At 42.6% G+C, this 18,251-nt stretch overlaps 1 protein-coding gene across 1 annotated transcript; it reads right to left on the bottom strand.

Moving 5' to 3' along the window:
• Positions 1-15,277: 15,277 nt before the first annotated feature.
• LOC123049781 (expansin-B5) lies at positions 15,278-16,714 on the bottom strand. The gene is made up of 4 exons (XM_044472655.1): positions 16,560-16,714; positions 16,362-16,474; positions 16,088-16,278; positions 15,278-15,961 (listed from the first exon to the last, which is right to left on the bottom strand). Exons 1-4 carry the CDS (start codon positions 16,693-16,695, stop codon positions 15,616-15,618), a joined length of 786 nt encoding a protein of 261 aa, XP_044328590.1. The 5' UTR covers positions 16,696-16,714; the 3' UTR covers positions 15,278-15,615.
• Positions 16,715-18,251: the final 1,537 nt, after the last annotated feature.

Raw genomic sequence — 18,251 nt, 5'->3', positions numbered from 1 at the left:
AATAAATACAAGTGTGATGATCATCATTTTCTAGAGCATTGTCCCAGGTGAGGAATATAAAAAAAAGAGAAAGGCCATAAAAAAAGAAGAAGGCCCAAAAAATGAGAGAAAAAGAGAGAAGGGACAATGTTACTATCCTTTATACCGCAATTGTGCTTCAAAGTAGCACCATAATCTTCATGATAGAGAGTCTCTTGTTTTGTCACTTTCATATACTAGTGGGAATTTTTCATTATAGAACTTGGCTTGTATATTCCAACAATGGGCCTCCTCAAGTGCCCTAGGTCTTCATGAGCAAGAAAGTTGGATGCACACCCACTTAGTTTCTTTTGTTGAGCTTTCATATATTTATAGCTCTAGTGCATCCGTTGCATGGCAATCCCTACTCCTTGCATTAACATCAATCGATGGGCATCTCCATAGCTCATTGATTAGCCTCGTTGATGTGAGATTTTCTCCTTTTTTGTCTTCTCCACATAACCCCCATCATTATATTCTATTCCACCCATAGTGCTATATCCATAGCTCACGCTCATGTATTGCGTGAAGGTTGAAAAAGTTTGAGATTACTAAAGTATGAAACAATTGCTTGGCTTGTCATCGGGGTTGTGCATGATGAGAGCATTCTTGTGTGACGAAAATGGAGCATGACTAAACTATATGATTTTTTAGGGATGAACTTTCTTTGGCCATGTTATTTTGAGAGGACATAATTGCTTAGTTAGTATGCTTGAAGTATTATTACTTTTATGTCAGTATACACTTTTATCTTGAATCTTTCGGATCTGAATATTCATAGCACAATTAAGAAGAATTACATTGAAATTATGCCAAGTAGCATTCCACATAAAAAATTCTGTTTTTATCATTTACCTACTCGAGGACGAGTAGGAATTAAGCTTGGGGATGCTGATACGTCTCCAACATATCTATAATTTTTTATTGTTCCATGCTATTATATTATCCTTCTTGGATGTTTTATGGGCTTTACTATGATCTTTTATATTACTTTTGGGACTAACCTATTGACCCAGAGCCTAGTGCCAGTTTCTGTTTTTTCCCTTGTTTCAGTGTTTCGCAGAAAAGGAATATCAAACGGAGTCCAAACGGAATGAAACCTTCGGGAAAGTTATTTTTGGAACGGAAGCAATCCAGGGGACTTGGAGTGCACGTTAGGGAATCAACAAGGAAGGCACGAGGCAGGGGGCGCGCCCACCCCCCTGGGCGCGCCCTCCACCCTCGTGGGCCCCTCGTGGCTCCCCTGACGTATTTCTTCCTCCTATATATACCAATATACCCTAAAACCATCGGGGAACAGAATAGATCGGGAGTTCCGCCGCCGCAAGCCTCTGTAGCCACCAAAAACCAATCGGGACCCTGTTCCGGCACCCTGCCGGAGGGGGGAACCTTCACCGGTGGCCATCTTCACATCCCGGCGCTCTCCATGACGAGGAGGGAGTAGTTCACCCTCGGGGCTGAGGGTATGTACCAGTAGTTATGTGTTTGATCTCTCTCTCTCTCGTGTTCTTGAGGTGATACGATCTTGATGTATCGCGAGCTTTGCTATTGTAGTTGGATCTTATGATGCTTCTCCCCCTCTACTCTCTTGTAATGGATTGAGTTTTCCCTTTGAAGTTGTCTTATCGGATTGAGTCTTTAATGATTTGAGAACACTTGATGTATGTCTTGCGTGGGATAACCGTGGTGACAATGGGTTATTCTATTGATTCACTTGATGTATGTTTTGGTGATCAGCTTGCGGGTTCCGCCCATGAACCTGTGCATAGGGGTTGGCACACGTTTTCGTCTTGACTCTCCGGTAGAAACTTTGGGGCACTCTTTGAGGTTCTATGTGTTGGTTGAATAGATGAATCTGAGATTGTGTGATGCATATCGTATAATCATACCCACGGATACTTGAGGTGACATTGGAGTATCTAGGTGACATTAGGGTTTTGGTTGATGTGTGTCTTAAGGTGTTATTTTACTACGAGCTCTAGGGCTGTTTGTGACACTTATAGGAATAGCCCAATGGATTGATCGGAAAGAATAACTTTGAGGTGGTTTCGTACCCTACCATAATCTCTTTGTTTGTTCTCCGCAATTAGTGACTTTGGAGTGACTCTTTGTTGCATGTTGAGGGATATTTATATGATCCAATTATGTTATTATTGTTGAGAGAACTTGCACTAGTGAAAGTATGAACCCTAGGCCTTGTTTCCTAGCATTGCAATACCGTTTACGCTCACTTTCACCACTTGTTACCTTGCTGTTTTTATATTTTCATATTACAAAAACCTTTATCTACATCCATATTGCACTTGTATCACCATCTTTTCGCCGAACTAGTGCACCTATACAATTTACCATTGTATTGGGTGTGTTGGGGACACAAGAGACTCTTTGTTATTTGGTTGCAAGGTTGTTTGAGAGAGACCATCTTCAACCTACGCCTCCCACGGATTGATAAACCTTAGGTCATCCACTTGAGGGAAATTTGCTACTGTCCTAAAAACCTCTGCACTTGGAGGCCCAACAACGTCTACAAGAAGAAGGTTGCGTAGTAGACATCAAACTTTGATAAATCATAGGAAATAAACCATAACTCGGATGAAAATACTTTGTACATGAAAGTTTCTCAGAACGACAAGACGAATCCGGATACGCAGCCCGTTCATCCGCCACACATCCCTAGCATAGCAAACACGCAACTTTCCCTCTCCAGTTCATCTGTCCGAAAACGCGAAACACCGGGGATACTTTCCCGGATGTTTCCCCCTTCGCCGGTATCACCTATCCCCGCGTTAGATCACCCCTGGCACCGTGTATTGCCTTGTTATATTTTGTGTGATGCTTTGTTTGCTCCGTATTTACTGTATCTTCCCCCTCTTCTTCTCCGGTAGACCCCGAGACCGACACTGCTGCTACCCAGTACGACTACGGTGTTGACGACCCCTCCTTCTCGGCTGAGCTTCCAGGCAAGCCCCCCCTGATCACCAGATATCTTCTATTCCTTCTCTATACTGCTTGCATTAGAGTAGTGTAGCATGTTACTGCTTTCCGTTAATCCTATTCCGCTTCATAGCCTGTCATTGTTGCTACAGTTGTTACCCTTACCTGCAATCCTAAATGCTTAGTATAGGATGCTAGTATTCCATCAGTGGCCCTACACTCTTGTCCGTCTGCCATGCTATACTACTGGGACGTGATCACTTCGGGAGATGATCACGGGCATATGCTATATACTTTATACTGTTACATTACTTATGATGCTGTTCGGAGATGGGGGCTGAAGGGGCAGGTGGCTCCATCCCGGTAGAGGTGGGCCTGGGTTCCCGATGGCCCCCGACTGTTACTTTGTGGCGGAGCGACAGGGCAGGTTGAGACCACCTAGGTGAGAGGTGGGCCTGGCCTTGGTCGGCGTCCGCGGTTACTTCATAATAACACGCTTAACGAGATCTTGGTATTTGATCTGAGTTGGGTCGTTGACCTTATACGCACTAACCGCCACGTGGGACAAGATATGGGCAACCGGCGTCGTGGTATCAGCCGAAGCTCTTTTTGACGTCAGCGACTGAGCGCCGTGCGCTGCATTGGACCGTAAGCTCGCGCTTGTATTAAGGGGGCTAGGTCTGCTTCCGGCTGCGTACGCAACGTGCAGGTGTGCAATGGGCGATGGGCCCAGACCCCTGCACGCATAGGATTTAGACCTGCATGCTGACCTCTCTGTTGAGTCTAGGTGGGGCTGCGGCGTGTTGATCTCCCGAGGCCGGACTTGACCCAGGAAAGTGTGCCCGGCCAGAGGGATCGAGCGTGTCGGGTAATGTGGTGCACCCCTGCAGGGAAGTTAATCTATTTGAATAGCTATGATCTTCGGTAACAGGACGACTTGGAGTTGTACCTTGACCTTATGACAACTAGAACCAGATACTAAATAAAATACACCCTTTCAAGTGCCAGGTACAACCCGGTGATCGCTCTCTCACAGGTCGACGAGGGGAGGATCGTCGGGTAGGATTATGCTATGCGATGATGCTTGGTGAACTTACCTTCTACTATCTTCTATATGCTGCAAGATGGAGGCAGCCAGAAGCGTAGTCTTCGACAGGACTAGCTAGCTCCCTCTTATTCTGGCATTCTGCAGTTCAGTCCACCGATATTGCCTCTTTACACATATACCCATGCATATGTAGTATAGATCCTTGCTTGCGAGTACTTTGGATGAGTACTCACGATTGCCTTTCTCCATCTTTCCCCCTTTCCCTTCTACCTGGTTGTCGCAACCAGATGCTGGAGCCCAGGAGTCAGAAGCCACCGTCGACGATGACTCCTACTGCACCGGAGGTTCCTACTACTACGTGCAGGGCACTGGCGACGACCAGGAGTAGTTTAGGAGGATCCCAGGCAGGAGGCCTGCGCCTCTTTCGATCTGTATCCCAGTTTGTGCTAGCCTTCTTAAGGCAAACTTGTTTAAATTATGTCTGTACTCAGATATTGTTGCTTCCGCTGACTCATCTATGATCGAGCACTTGTATTCAATCCCTCGAGGCCCCTGGCTTGTATTATGATGCTTGTATGACTTATTTATGCTTTTAGAGTTGTGTTGTGATATCTTCCCATGAGTCCCTGATCTTGATCATACACGTTTGCGTGCATGATTAGTGTACGATTGAATCAGGGGCGTCACAGGGGCCTTCTTAATTATCCCATGGATCTAGGAGTCATGCATTGACCTCCTTCATTGTTCCCCTTTTCTGGCATCCCTCCATTGCAAAAGTTGCTTTGGCTGAGGTTTGAGAGAGAGAGAGAGAGATTTGAACATATCTTTGTTTCTATTTGAATATTTTTGGCTCTCTGCATCGATTTGTTCAAGTGGGATTCCGAGAGTTTTTTTTACTCTTGGAGGCCACCACCTGGTGCATGGTTCGGTGATCTCTTGGTGGAGTGTTTTGAGTGGCCCGAGTTGCTCCTTTATGGATATTGTGAAGTGGTTGTGGAGCTTGTCATCTCTGGACTGAAGTAAGAATCTAGTCATAGTGAAGGGAGCCCGTACTTGGTTTGCTGAGACTCTCAGAGAATAAGGTGACATAGAGGTTCTTTGGTGATCCTATGCCTCTCCAATGGAGAGTACAATATCAGTGAATACTTGAAGTCTAGTAAAAAATATTGTATCCCCACATTTAATTTCCATATTTATACTTGATACTCCCTTCGTTCACAAATGTACGATATTTTGGCAGTTTAACAGAGGGTGTATCAGTGATAAAACTTGTGCTTGCTAGTTTCCTTTAGGTGGTTATCTTGTTTAACGTAAGTAGCTGGTAAACTTCGTATGCCTAGCATATTCATGATTTATGCATGAAAAGTATCAACCTAATTTATTTTCTGTTTAGAATAAGACACATTCCTAAGATTTTTTAAACACCTATTATTCCCCCACTTGTAGGCAACATCTAGGCCCTTCTAGTAACCAACTAATGTGAAAAGCAATAGAAATAAAAATAAAGCATAGTCAAATCAAGAAATAGGGAGGTCATGGATGTTAGGAGAGGACTCTGTCACATGAGACATATAGTAAAAGGAAAATTGTGATGACAGGCCAACGATCATATTATTTGTTAATTGCTTTGGGGGAGTGCTATCTTCTCTTCCTTCTTTCCCCCCAAAATTGTATATTCATCCAAGTAGTTGGAGTTGATTGGATCTCTTTCTAAGGTCTAAATTGTTTAATGTGCCATGTGAAATCTATTTAAAGAAAAAAAATACATGGACATAAAAGGAATATAATTGAAAATGAAGTATCTACTTGTAATTTGGTACATATTAAATCCTTATTCCTGAGTATATGATCTCGAATTTTGGTACTTACTCCCTCTATTCGGGTTTATTAGACCTCCTCGTATTTTGGGTCAAACTTTCACCATCTATTTGATTAACAAAATATAAATCACATGCTACAAAAGTATATTATTCAATTTATATTTGAGAGATGTTTCCAATAGTACATTTTTCTGACATATAGTTTCCATTATGTTAGATAAATCTATCAAAATTCAGCCCACAATAAAAGGGGGCCTAATAAACCCGGTCGGAGGGAGTGATATGGAACTGATAGCTAGTGATGGACCAAGAATATCAACTAAAGAGGAGAGGTGAATAGATGAATTCATGTAATTAAAGGGTTCACTAAATATAAGTCGTATAACTGGATAACCTTGCATTGATGCAATAATCTAACGATTCTATAAGCACAACAAAAGATAGGCCTACTATGGATAAGCAATATGGTCAACTATAGAGCACTCAAACAAAGATATATCTGTAATCCAAATCCTTAGGGGATTCTATTTCATAGTTGGGTGCATTTCACTAAGATCTAGCCTTATTTTACTTGAGTTTGGGACACAATTCAAAGTCTGAGCTCTGGCCTCTTTGAGTCATGTAATTTTAAACATAAAATAGAAAAATATATGAATTGTATAGGAATCCACATGTAAAACGAAGGATTCAAAAACCACATGAAAATTTCAAATGAATTATTTGAATCATAGAATCACCAAAAACACATGAATTTAAGTAACAGTGATCCATCACCACCTAGAGTTACTGACACGTGCATTATACTTTGCCTCGATTCTATGCGTAAGAATAAAAGAAATTGATGCTAAATGTCTTACTTTTTCCTTTGAAATATCATGCAATGAAAATCCTCGTGATTTTCCTTTGCTTCATTCCAATGAATCAAATGATGATACAATGAGAAAAATGCATATGAGTTCTAATCCTCTATTTTTAATTCCAAATCAAAGAGGCTCTAATAGTATGATCACGTGGCAATCTTCTCCCTTCAACAAACTTCCCATGCAAAGTTCATGAGCTTAGATGCTCACGAACAACTTCAGGCATTTACGAGTCCTCTCATCTATGGTTGATGAAGAACTCGTCGTCGAACATTGTCTTCGTTAGATTCGTAATTTGGGATCACATCTTAGTTTTACCCACTTAAAGGAAGCTTGTGCCTTTATTGGAGGAGTTGGAGCTAAAAATTGGCGGAACTGTCAATAACTCTCTATACTATTTTACCGACTAAAGCAATAATTTCTATATGTTCCAGGTAATAGGAAGCCGGAAATATAAAACATACAATAGGGAACACCAGAAAAGTATATGAATTGAGGTTCACAATTGTAGCGCTAGGCCCCAACATAGCATGAACAACCGTTGTATGAGATTTTAACCTCCATTTATCAATATTTACATATGTTTGACATTGGTTGTTCTAACCATAATTTATATTTTGGACCTTGTTTGGATATTCTCCTCATGTGGGTAGCAAAGATATGAATTTGAAGCCTTTTAGACAGCTCAATCATATGCAAGAGCCCATCACCCATTAGAGTTGTGGCCTTGGGGAATTTTGGACTTTGCACTTGAAAGTAAGAGATGTTTAGCCTCCCATCCAACAGCCACCAAGAGGCGTGACACAAATTTTAGGTTAGCGTCCGTTGTGAAAGAAACAAAACCAAATGAGAAATAAAGGATTAAGGGGGGAACATGATAGTAAGCAAAGGGAGTTATTACCAGGTTGTGAAGCTCACACCTAGTGCCATGTCGCATTCAAGCCGCGACCTCATAATCTTTGGAGAGATTGTTTTAGTCCCTAACTTGTTCAGTCCAGAAGCTTCCCATTGTTATCAAAAATATTGAAATATTGATTTATAGATTCGCTAGTGATATCTAGAGAATAATCTATTGTATCGCATGTTTGATAATAGTAGGATAACAATTTGAGTCGCTTTGGTCCGTGCCTTTACCTCGATTCTATGCGTTAGAATAAAAGAAATTGATGCTAAATGTCTTTATTTTTCCTTTGAGATATCATGCAATGAAAATCCTTGTGATTTTCCTTTGCTTCATTCCAATGAATCAAATGATGCTACAGCGAGAAAATGCATATCAGTTCTAAGCCTTTGTTTTTAATTCCAAGTCAAAGAGGCTCTAATAGTATGATCACGAGGCAATCTTCTCCCTTCAACAAACTTCCCATGGAAAGTTCATGAGCTTGGATGCTCACAAACAACTTCAGGAATTTAGGAGTCCTCCCATCTTTGGTTGATGAAGAACTCGTCGTTGAACATTGTCTTGGTTAGTGATGTCTACTACGCAACCTTCTTCTTGTAGACTCATGTTGGGCCTCCAAGCGCAGATTTTTGTAGGACGGTAGCAAATTTCCCTCAAGTGGATGACCTAAGGTTTATCAATCCGTGGGAGGTGTAGGATGAAGATGGTCTCTCTCAAACAGCCTTGCAAACAAATAACAAAGAGTCTTTTGTGTCCCCAACACACCCAATACAATGGTAAATTGTATAGGTGCACTAGTTCGGCAAAGAGATGGTGATACAAGTGCAATATGGATAGTAGATATAGGTTTTTGTAATTTAAAAATATAAAAACAGCAAGGTAACTAGTAACAAAAGTGAGCAAAAACGGTATTGCAATGCTTACAAACAAGGCCTATGGTTCATACTTTCACTAGTGCAAGTTCTCTCAACAATGATAACATAATTAGATCATATAACAACCCCTCAACGTGCAACAAAGAGTCACTCCAAAGTCACTAATAGCGGAGAACAAACGAAGAGATAATTGTAGGGTACGAAACCACCTGAAAGTTATTATTTCTGATCGATCTATTGGGCTATTCCTATAAGTGTCACAAACAACCCTAGAGTTCGTACTAAAATAAAACTTTAAGACACATATCAACTAAGACCCTAATGTCACCTAGATATTCCAATGTCACCACAAGTATCCGCGGGTTTGATTCTATGATATGTATCACACAATCTCAGATTCAGCTATTCAAACCAACACAAAAGAACTTCAAAGAGTGCCCCAAAGTTTCTACCGGAGAGTCAAGACGAAAATATGTGTGCCAACCCCTATGCACAAGTTCACAAGGTCACATAACCCGCAAGTTGATTACCAAAACATACATCAAGTAGATCACGTGAACATCCCATTGTCACCACAGATAAGCACATGCAAGACATACATCAAGTGTTCTCAAATCCTTAAAGTCTCAATCCGATAAGATAACTTCAAAGGGAAAACACAATCCATTACAAGAAGGTAGAGGGGGAGAAACATCATAAGATCGTGCCAAATCAAGAACACGAGAGAGAGAGAGAGAGAGAGAGAGAGAGAGAGAGATCAAACACATAGCTACTAGTACATACCCTCAGCCCCGAGGGTGAACTACTCCCTCCTCGTCATGGAGAGCGCTGGGGTGATGAAGATGGCCACCGGTGATGGTTTCCCCCTCCGGCAGGGTGTCGGAACGGGCTCTTGATTGGTTTTTCGTGGCTACAGAGGCTTGCGGCGGCGGAACTCCCGATCTAGGTTCTGTTCTAGAGGTTTGGGGATATATAAGAGGTGTTGGCGTCGGGAACAAGTCAGGGGGACCCACGAGGCAGCCACGAGGCAGACACAAGGTACAGGGTGCACCCTCCACCCTTGTGGTGGCCTCAGGACTCTTCTTGTGTACCTTTTCGTTCCAGTATTTTTTATATTTTCCAAAAATAATCTCCGTAAATTTTCAGGTCAACAGGACTCCGTTTGATATTCATTTTCAGCGAAACTCAAAAACAAGGAAAAATATAAACTGGCACTAGGCTCTAGGTTAATAGGTTAGTCCCAAAAATCATATAAAATAGCATATAAATGCATATAAAACATCCAAGATAGATAATATAATAGCATGGAACAATAAAAAATTATGGATACGTTGGAAACATATTAGTTAGATTCATGGTTTGGGATCGAATCTCACTTTTACCCACTTAAAGGAAGCTTGTGCCTTTTTTGGAGGAGTTTGAGCTAAAAATTGGCGGAACCAACAATAACTCTCTTTTCTATTTTCCCGACTAAAGCAAAAAATTAATATACCTTCCAGGTAATAGGAAGCCTGAAATATAAAACATAAAATAGGGAACACCAGAAAAGTATATGAATTGAGGTTCACAATGTAGCGCTAGGCCCCAAGAGAGCACGTACAACCGTTGTATGAGATTTCAACCTCCATTTATAATTATTTATATATGTTTGACATTGGTTGTTCTAACCATAATTTATATTTTGGACCTTGTTGGGATATTCTCCTCATGTGGGTATCAAAGATGTGTATTTGAAACATTTTAGACAGCTCAATCATATGCAAGAGCCCATCACCCATTAGAGCTGTGGCCTTGGGGCATTTTGGACTTTGCACATGAAAGTAAGAGATGTTTAGCCTCCCATCCAACAGCCACCGAGAGGCGTGATGCAAATTTTAGGTTAGCGTCTGTTGTGAAAGAAAGAAAACCAAATGAGAAATGAAGGATTAAGGGGGGAAACATGATAGAAAGCAAAGAGAGTTACTACCAGGTTGTGAAGTTCAGACCCACTGCCATGTCGCATTCAAGCCGCGGCCTCATAATCTTTGGAGAGATTGTTGTAGTCCCTAACACCTTCAGTCCAGAAGCTTCCCGTTGTTATCGAAAATATTGAAATATTGATTTATATATTTGCTAGTGATATCTAGAGAATAATCTATTGTATCACATGTTTGATAATAGTAGGATAACATTTTGAGTGGCTTTGGTCTGTGCCTTTACCACCATTCTATGCGTAAGAATAAAAGAAATTGATGCTAAATGTCTTACTTTTTCCTTTGAGATATCATGCAATGAAAATCCTTGTGATTTTCCTTTGCTTCATTCCAATGAACCAAATGATGCTACAGTGAGAAAATGCATATGAGTTCTAAGCCTCTGTTTGTCATTCCAAATCAAAGAGGCTCTAATAGTATGATCACAAGGCAATCTTCTCCCTTCAACAAACTTCCCATGGAAAGTTCATGAGCTTGGATGCTCAGAAACAACTTCAGGCATTTAGGAGTCCTCCCATCTATGGTTGTTGAAGAACTCGTCGTCGAACATTGTCTTGGTTAGATTTGTGGTTTGGGATCGAATCTCACTTTTACCCACTTAAAGGAAGCTTGTGCCTTTATTTGGGGAGTTTGAGCTCAAAATTGGCGGAACCGACAACAACCCTCTATGCTATTTTCCCGACTAAAGCAATAGTTTCTAAGTCTTCCAGGTAATAGGAAGCCTGAAATATAAAACATATAATAGGGAACACTAGAAAAGTTTATAAATCGAGGTTCACAATTGTAGCGCTAGGCCCCAAGAGAGCGTGGACAACCGTTGTATGAGATTTCATTCTCCATTTGTCAAGATTTATATATCTTTAACATTGGTTGTTCTAACCAAAATTTATATTTTGGACCTTGTTGAGATATTCTCCTCATGTGTGTATCAAAGATATGTATTTGAAGCCATTTAGACAGCTCAATCATATGCAAGAGCCCATGACCTTTTAGAGTTGTGGCCTTGGGGCATTTTGGACTTTGCACATGACAACAAGAGATGTTTAGCCTGCCATCCAGCAACCATCGAGAGGCGTGATGAAAATTTTAGGTTAGCGTCCCTTGTGAAAGAAAGAAAACCAAATGAGAAATGAAGGATTGAGGGGGGAAACATGATAGTAAGCAATGGGAGTTACAACGAGGTTGTGAAGTTCAAACCCACTGCCATGTCGCAATCAAGCTGCGGCCTCATAATCTTTGGAGAGATTGTTTCAGTCCCTAACTCGTTCAGTCTAGAAGCTTCCAGTTGTTATCGAAAATATTGAAATATTTATTTATAGATTCGCTTTTGATATCTAGAGAATAATCAATTCCATCGCATGTTTGATAATAGCAGGATAACAATTTGAGTGTCTTCGGTCCGTGCCTTTACCTCGATTCTATGTGTAAGAATAAAAGAAATTTATGCTAAATGACTTACTTTTTCCTTTGAAATATCTTGCAATGAAAATCCTTGTGATTTTCCTTTGCTTCATTCCAATGAATAAAAGGATGCTACAGTGAGAAAATTCATATGAGTTCTAAGCCTCTGTTTTTTATTCCAAATCAAAGAGGCTCTAATAGTATGATCACGAGGCAATCTTCTCCCTTCAACAAACTTCCCTTGGAAAGTTCATGAGCTTGGATCCTCACGAACAACTTCAGGCATTTAGGAGTCCTCCCATCTATGGTTGATGAAGAACTCGTCGTCGAACATTGTCTCGGTTAGATTCGTGGTTTGGGATCGAACCTCACTTTTACCCACTTAAAGGAAGCTTGTGCCTTTATTGGAGGAGTTGGAGGTAGAAATTGGCGGAACCGACAACAACTCTCTGCTATTTTCACGTCTAAAGCAATAATTTCTATATCTTCCAGGTAATAGGAAGCCTGTAATATAAAACATATAATAGGGAATACCAGAAAAGTATATGAATTGAGGTTCACAATTGTAGCGCTAGGCCCCAAGAGAGCATGGACAACCGTTGTATGAGATTTTAATCTCTATTTATCAATATTTATATGTTTGACATTGGTTGTTCTAACCTAATTTATATTCTGGACGTTGTTGGGATATTCTCCTCATGTGGGTATCATAGATATGAATTTGAAGCCTTTTAGACAGCTCAATAGTATGCAAGAGCCCATCACCCATTGGAGGTGTAGCCTTGGGGCATTTTGGACTTTGCACATGAAAGAAAGATATGTTTAGCCTCCCATCCAGCAACCACTGTGAGGCGTGACACAAATTTTAGGTTAGCGTCCGTTGTGAAAGAAAGAAAACCAAATGAGAAATGAAGGATTGAGGGGGAAAACATGATAGTAAGCAAAGGGAGTTACTACCAGGTTGTGAAGTTCAGAACCACTGCCATGTCGCATTCAAGCTGCGACCTCATAATCTTTGGAGAGATTGTTTCAGTCCCTAACTCGTTCAGTCCGTTGTTATCGAAAATATTCAAACATCGACTTATAGATTCGCTAGTGCTATCTAGAGAATAATATATTGTATCGCATGTTTGATAATAGTAGGATAATAATTTGAGTGGCTTCGGTCTGTGCCTTTACATCGATTCTATGCGTAAGAATAAAAGAAATTGATGCTAAATGTCTTCCTTTTTCCTTTGAAATATCATGCAATGAAAATCCTTGTGATTTTCCTTTGCTTCATTCCAATGAATAAAAAACGATGCTACAGTGAGAAAATGCATATGAGTTCTAATCCTCAGTTTTTATTCCAAATCAAAGAGGCTCTGATAGTATGATCACGAGCTCACGAACAACTTCATGCATTTAGGAGTCCTCCCATCTATGGTTGATTAAGAACTTGTCGTCAAACATTGTCTTGGTTAGATTCGTGATTTGGATCGAATCACACTTTTTCCCACTTAAAGGAAGGGCATGCTTTTTTGGAGGAGTTGGAGCTAAAAATTGGCGGAAGCGACAACTACTCTCTATGCTATTTTCCCGACTAAAGCAAAAAAAATTCTATATCTTCTAGGTAATAGGAAGCATGAAATATAAAACATATAATAGGGAACACCAGAAAAGTATATGAATTGAGGTTCACAATTGTAGCGCTAGGCCCCAAGAGAGCATGGACAACCGTTGTATGAGATTTTAATCTCCATTTATCAATATTTATATATGTTTGACATCTGTTGGTCTAACCTAATTTATATTTGGAAGTTGTTGGGATATTCTCCTCATTTGGGTATCAAAGATATGAATTTGGAGCCTTTTAGACAGCTCAATCATATGCAAGAGCCCATCACCCATTAGATGTGTGGCCTTGGGGCATTTTGGACTTTGCACATGAATGAAATAGATGTTTAGCCTCCCATCCAGCAGCCACCGAGAGGCGTGACACAAATTTTAGGTTAGCGTCCGTTGTGAAAGAAAGAAAACCAAATGAGAAATGAAGGATTGAGGGGGGAAACATGATCGTAAGCAAAGGGAGTTACTACCAGGTTGTGAAGTTCAGACCCACTGCCATGTCGCGTTCAAGCTATGGCCTCATAATCTTTGGAGAGATTGTTTCAGTCCCTAACGCATTCAGTCCAGAAGCTTCCCGTTGTTATCAAAAATATTGAATTATTGATTTATAGATTCTCTAGTGATATCTAGAGAATAATCTATTGTATCACATGTTTGATAATAGTAGGATAACAACTTGAGTGGCTTTGGTCCGTGCCTTTACCTCGATTCTATGCATAAGAATAAAAGAAATTGATGCTAAATGTCTTACTTTTTCCTTCGAAATATCATGCAATGAAAATCCTTGTGATTTTCCTTTGCTTCATTCCAATGAATCAAATGATGCTAAAGTGAGAAAATGTATATGAGTTCTAATCCTCTATTTTTATTCCAAATCAAAGTGGCTCTAATAGTATGATCACGAGGCAATCTTCTCCCTTCAATAAACTTCCCATGGAAAGTTCATGAGCTTGGATGCTCACGAACAACCTCAGCCATTTAGGAGTCCTCCCATCTATGGTTGATGAATAACTCGTCGTCGAACATTCTCTTGGTTAGATTCATGATTTGGGATCGAATCTCACTTTTACCCACTTAAAGGAAGCATGTGCCTTTATTGGAGGAGTTGGAGCTAAACATTGGCGGAACTGACAATAACTCTCTATGCTATTTTCCCGACTAAAGCAATATTTATATATCTTCCAGGTAATATGAAGCCTGAAATATAAAACATATAATAGGGAACACCAGAAAAGTATATGAATTGAGGTTCACAATTGTAGCGCTAGGCCCGAAGAGAGCATGGACAACCGTTGTGTGAGATTTTAATCTCCATTTATCAAACATTGGTTGTTCTAACCATAAATTATATTTTGGACGTTGTTGGGATATTCTCCTCATGTGGGTATCAAAGATATGAATTTCAAGCCTTTTAGACAGCTCAATCATATGCAAGAGCCCATCACCAGTTAGAGTTGTGGCCTTGGGGCATTTTGGACTTTGCACATGAATGAAAGAGATGTTTAGCCACCGAGAGGCATGACTCAAATTTTAGGTTAGCGTCCGTTGTGAAAGAAAGAAAACCAAATGAGACATGAAGGATTTGAGGGGGGAAACATGATAGTAAGCAAAGGGAGTTACTACCCGGTTGTGAAGTTCAGACCCACTCCCATGTCGCATTCAAGCTGCGGCTTCATAATCTTTGGAGAGATTGATTCAGTCCTTAACTCGTTCAGTCCAGAAGCTTCCTGTTGTTATCGAAATATTGAATATTGATTTATAGATTCGCTAGTGATATCTAGAGAATAATCTATTGTATCTCATGTTACATAATAGTAGGATACCAATTTGAGTGGACAATATATGAGCTGTTATCTTACAGGTGTCTCTAGGGCCATTTCCTCTCTATGTTGATGCATACATTTTCTTCCACGTTATCCAACGATCTTTGAATTAATACTATACAAAATGGTGATAAAACTATACATGCAGATTTTACGTTAAGTGAGTGCTAATTTCCAACAGATCTCAGAGTTTCAAATTTTGTACTCATAGTTACATGATGAAATATATCTATCCGATTGCGCATCACGAATTGTTGACCATTTGTTAGGTACTCATATCGGTTGTTCACCATTTATTTGACCTGTGGCTTGTCCACGCTCCAAAGAGTCCTGCTTCCGCCACCAAGCAGGCCTTCAGGCGGGGTAGTTCACCTTGGACTCGTAGCACTTCCCAGCATTCCACCCGGCGGGGACGACATTATTGGCGACGAGCACCTTGCCGGAACTCGAGGTGAGCCGGAAGGAGAATGGGGCTTCCAGAGGCTTCCCGGTCTTGGACTCCATGCACCACAGGGCGCCCCACGACTGCCGCATCTTTTCCCACTTGGCGTAGCCTTTTTTGCCGCCGGCCTCCATGACTTCCACGGAGTTAAGGTCTCCGTCGCCGGCCTCGTATTCGACCAGCATGGCGAGGTAGAATGGGTTGGCGCCCGAGTCCATCTTGAAGCTAATCTTCTTGCCATGGTACTTGCACGGCACCCTGATGAAAGAAAAGTAATAAGAAACCAACATCTGTTACTCGCCCTATCACAGCACATACGTGCATGTGCAGAACGTTAATCGGACGAGATCGATCTGTAAAACAAAACTCGAATGCGTTTTTGACCTCTCGAATTCGATATTGAGGACTCCGGCGTTACGCAGTTTATCGGCCATCCCGGGCTTGGCCATGGCGCCGAAGGCGGTGCCGCTCATGTCGAAGTGCGGCCTCTTCTGACACTGCGCGTCGGGGCACTGGTCGGTGATGACGACGGTCACGTGCTTGCCGGAGCATTCCGGGTTCTCTTTGCACCTGACCTGTAGGGCATTTGATTAATTAGCACACCAAAATAATCTAAACGTCAAACGTGGCACATGGAACAAACGACTGTGTCGTCCACCTGATAGCATGAACCGCAGCCTTTGCCGTTCTTGAAGATGCCCACTCCGCCGGCGGCGATCAACGACGAGAACGGGTCCTGGCCGACATCGCTTTTATAACCACACGCGCCACCTGCGTATTGCATTGGCGTAGTACAGTGAGTTTTCCTTGCGTTCTCGCCGGTCATCGTGCGTCAAAGTCATATCCATGAATGTACCTTCGCTGCCGTCGCCGTTAGGGCCGCCGTACCACGTTGCGCCGCCGTTCGCCCAGCCGTGCGTCGCCCTTGGGAGTGATAGGATTGACAGGACGGCGAAGGTGGCAGATAGGAATATGTCTCGACTGCAAGCCATTGTTTCTCTTGGTTGCGGAATGAAGAGAAGATACTACTTGATGGCATGTATATATAGGTACCGTTTTATAGTAACGGCTGGTTAACTTGCAAATCTATATATAGGGATTATTTGGGTGGTACATATAGGACAGTTTTAATTATAGGATGACTACAGACATGAGAACGTGGCGCAACTACAGTTAGTTTTTGGTTGTGTCTAAGTGCACCTCCAACGCCGACCACTAAACTGGACACCCCGTTTGTCCCAGAGTTATTTACCCAAAACCATCACACTTGAAGTTAGGGTAAAAACTTGGTACCACATTCTAGCCAGGGCACAAAAAGCCACGGGAACTATGCCTAATGTGTAACATGGAGCATTGATACTCGAATTTGGTTGCGAAAACAACAAAACCGACAGGTGGGGCCCGCCTGACAGGCTGATGCGGCAAAGGCCAGGCACCAAAAAACTTTGAACAGCTGAGGTGGTAGATGAGATGCGGGTCCCACCTGTCATTGACTAGACGGTCATCTTCATCACATCTCTATTTTTATGGAGCATTGCGTCGAGCAGGTTGTGAGCGGCCGAGCCCGTTCGAACTAAGAGGTCCATGACCATGGCAGCCGAGACCCTGCAGCCTAGCTTGACGTCCAGATCCTTCTCTCCCTTTTCCTCCGTCTGGAGCTCGCTCTGGGTGCCGGCTACCTCCTTCCATCTCTTCCTCTCCCCCAATGCCATCTCCAGGAGCTCGGTGGTGCGGGCGCATGACGGTGGCCGGTGGCAGGGCGCTGACCAAAGGCACGCATGGAGCGCCGGCGCGTACAGGGGAGGACCACCCGCAACAAGCATATCGCGTCATCGTTGCCATCCCCAGAGGATCCGTGGGTAGTGACCGCGGCGAGGCACGCGTCCAGGTGCACCGCCTCGAGCACAGGTGCAGCCAAGGCGGGCACCGCCGCAAGCAGGGCGCAACCAGGGCCTCCCAACGGGCGCCGCGAGCATGGTCTTGGCCATGGCGCTCCACAAAGGCGCGCGTGGCCAGGGCCTCCAGGTGGGCGCCGCCAGCATGGGGGCGAACCACACCCCCATCAGTATGGGCGTGACCAGGGCCTCCTGGCGGTCGCCGCGAGCACGGCGTGGCCAGCACAGTGCACGGGCACGGCCTCCCAGCGGGCGCCGCAAGCACGAGTGCGGCTAGGGCCTCTCGGTGGCGCCGCAAGCACGGGCGCGACCAAGTCTCGGATGACTCACGGCTAGTAAGGGCAGCGAGCGGCGTTGGCGGCGTGAAGTGCGCAGATGTCAATGAGCGCCCATTACATGTTTGTTGAAATTCCTAGGAGAGAAAAAGGATTAAAGAAAAACTCTTGAGTCATTTACAAGTGGGACCCTCGTCCAACTCAGCGCATTGTCCACACAAGCATTCCACATCAACCTGACAGGTGGGCCCAAATTGTCAGTTTTGCTGTTTGCGTGAGCTTATCAGACAATCAATGCTCTCCGTTACGTAGGCGTAGTTCCATTGGTTTTACGTGCCCTGGCTAGAATTTGGTATCAAGTTGTCACCCTAGCCCCAA

The sequence above is a fragment of the Triticum aestivum genome, chromosome 2D (assembly GCF_018294505.1).
Source record: "Triticum aestivum cultivar Chinese Spring chromosome 2D, IWGSC CS RefSeq v2.1, whole genome shotgun sequence".
In the NCBI taxonomy this organism is placed as follows: Eukaryota; Viridiplantae; Streptophyta; class Magnoliopsida; order Poales; family Poaceae; genus Triticum; species Triticum aestivum.
Note: the sequence above shows the minus strand (reverse complement) of the source record. Positions and strands in the feature narration are given on the sequence as shown.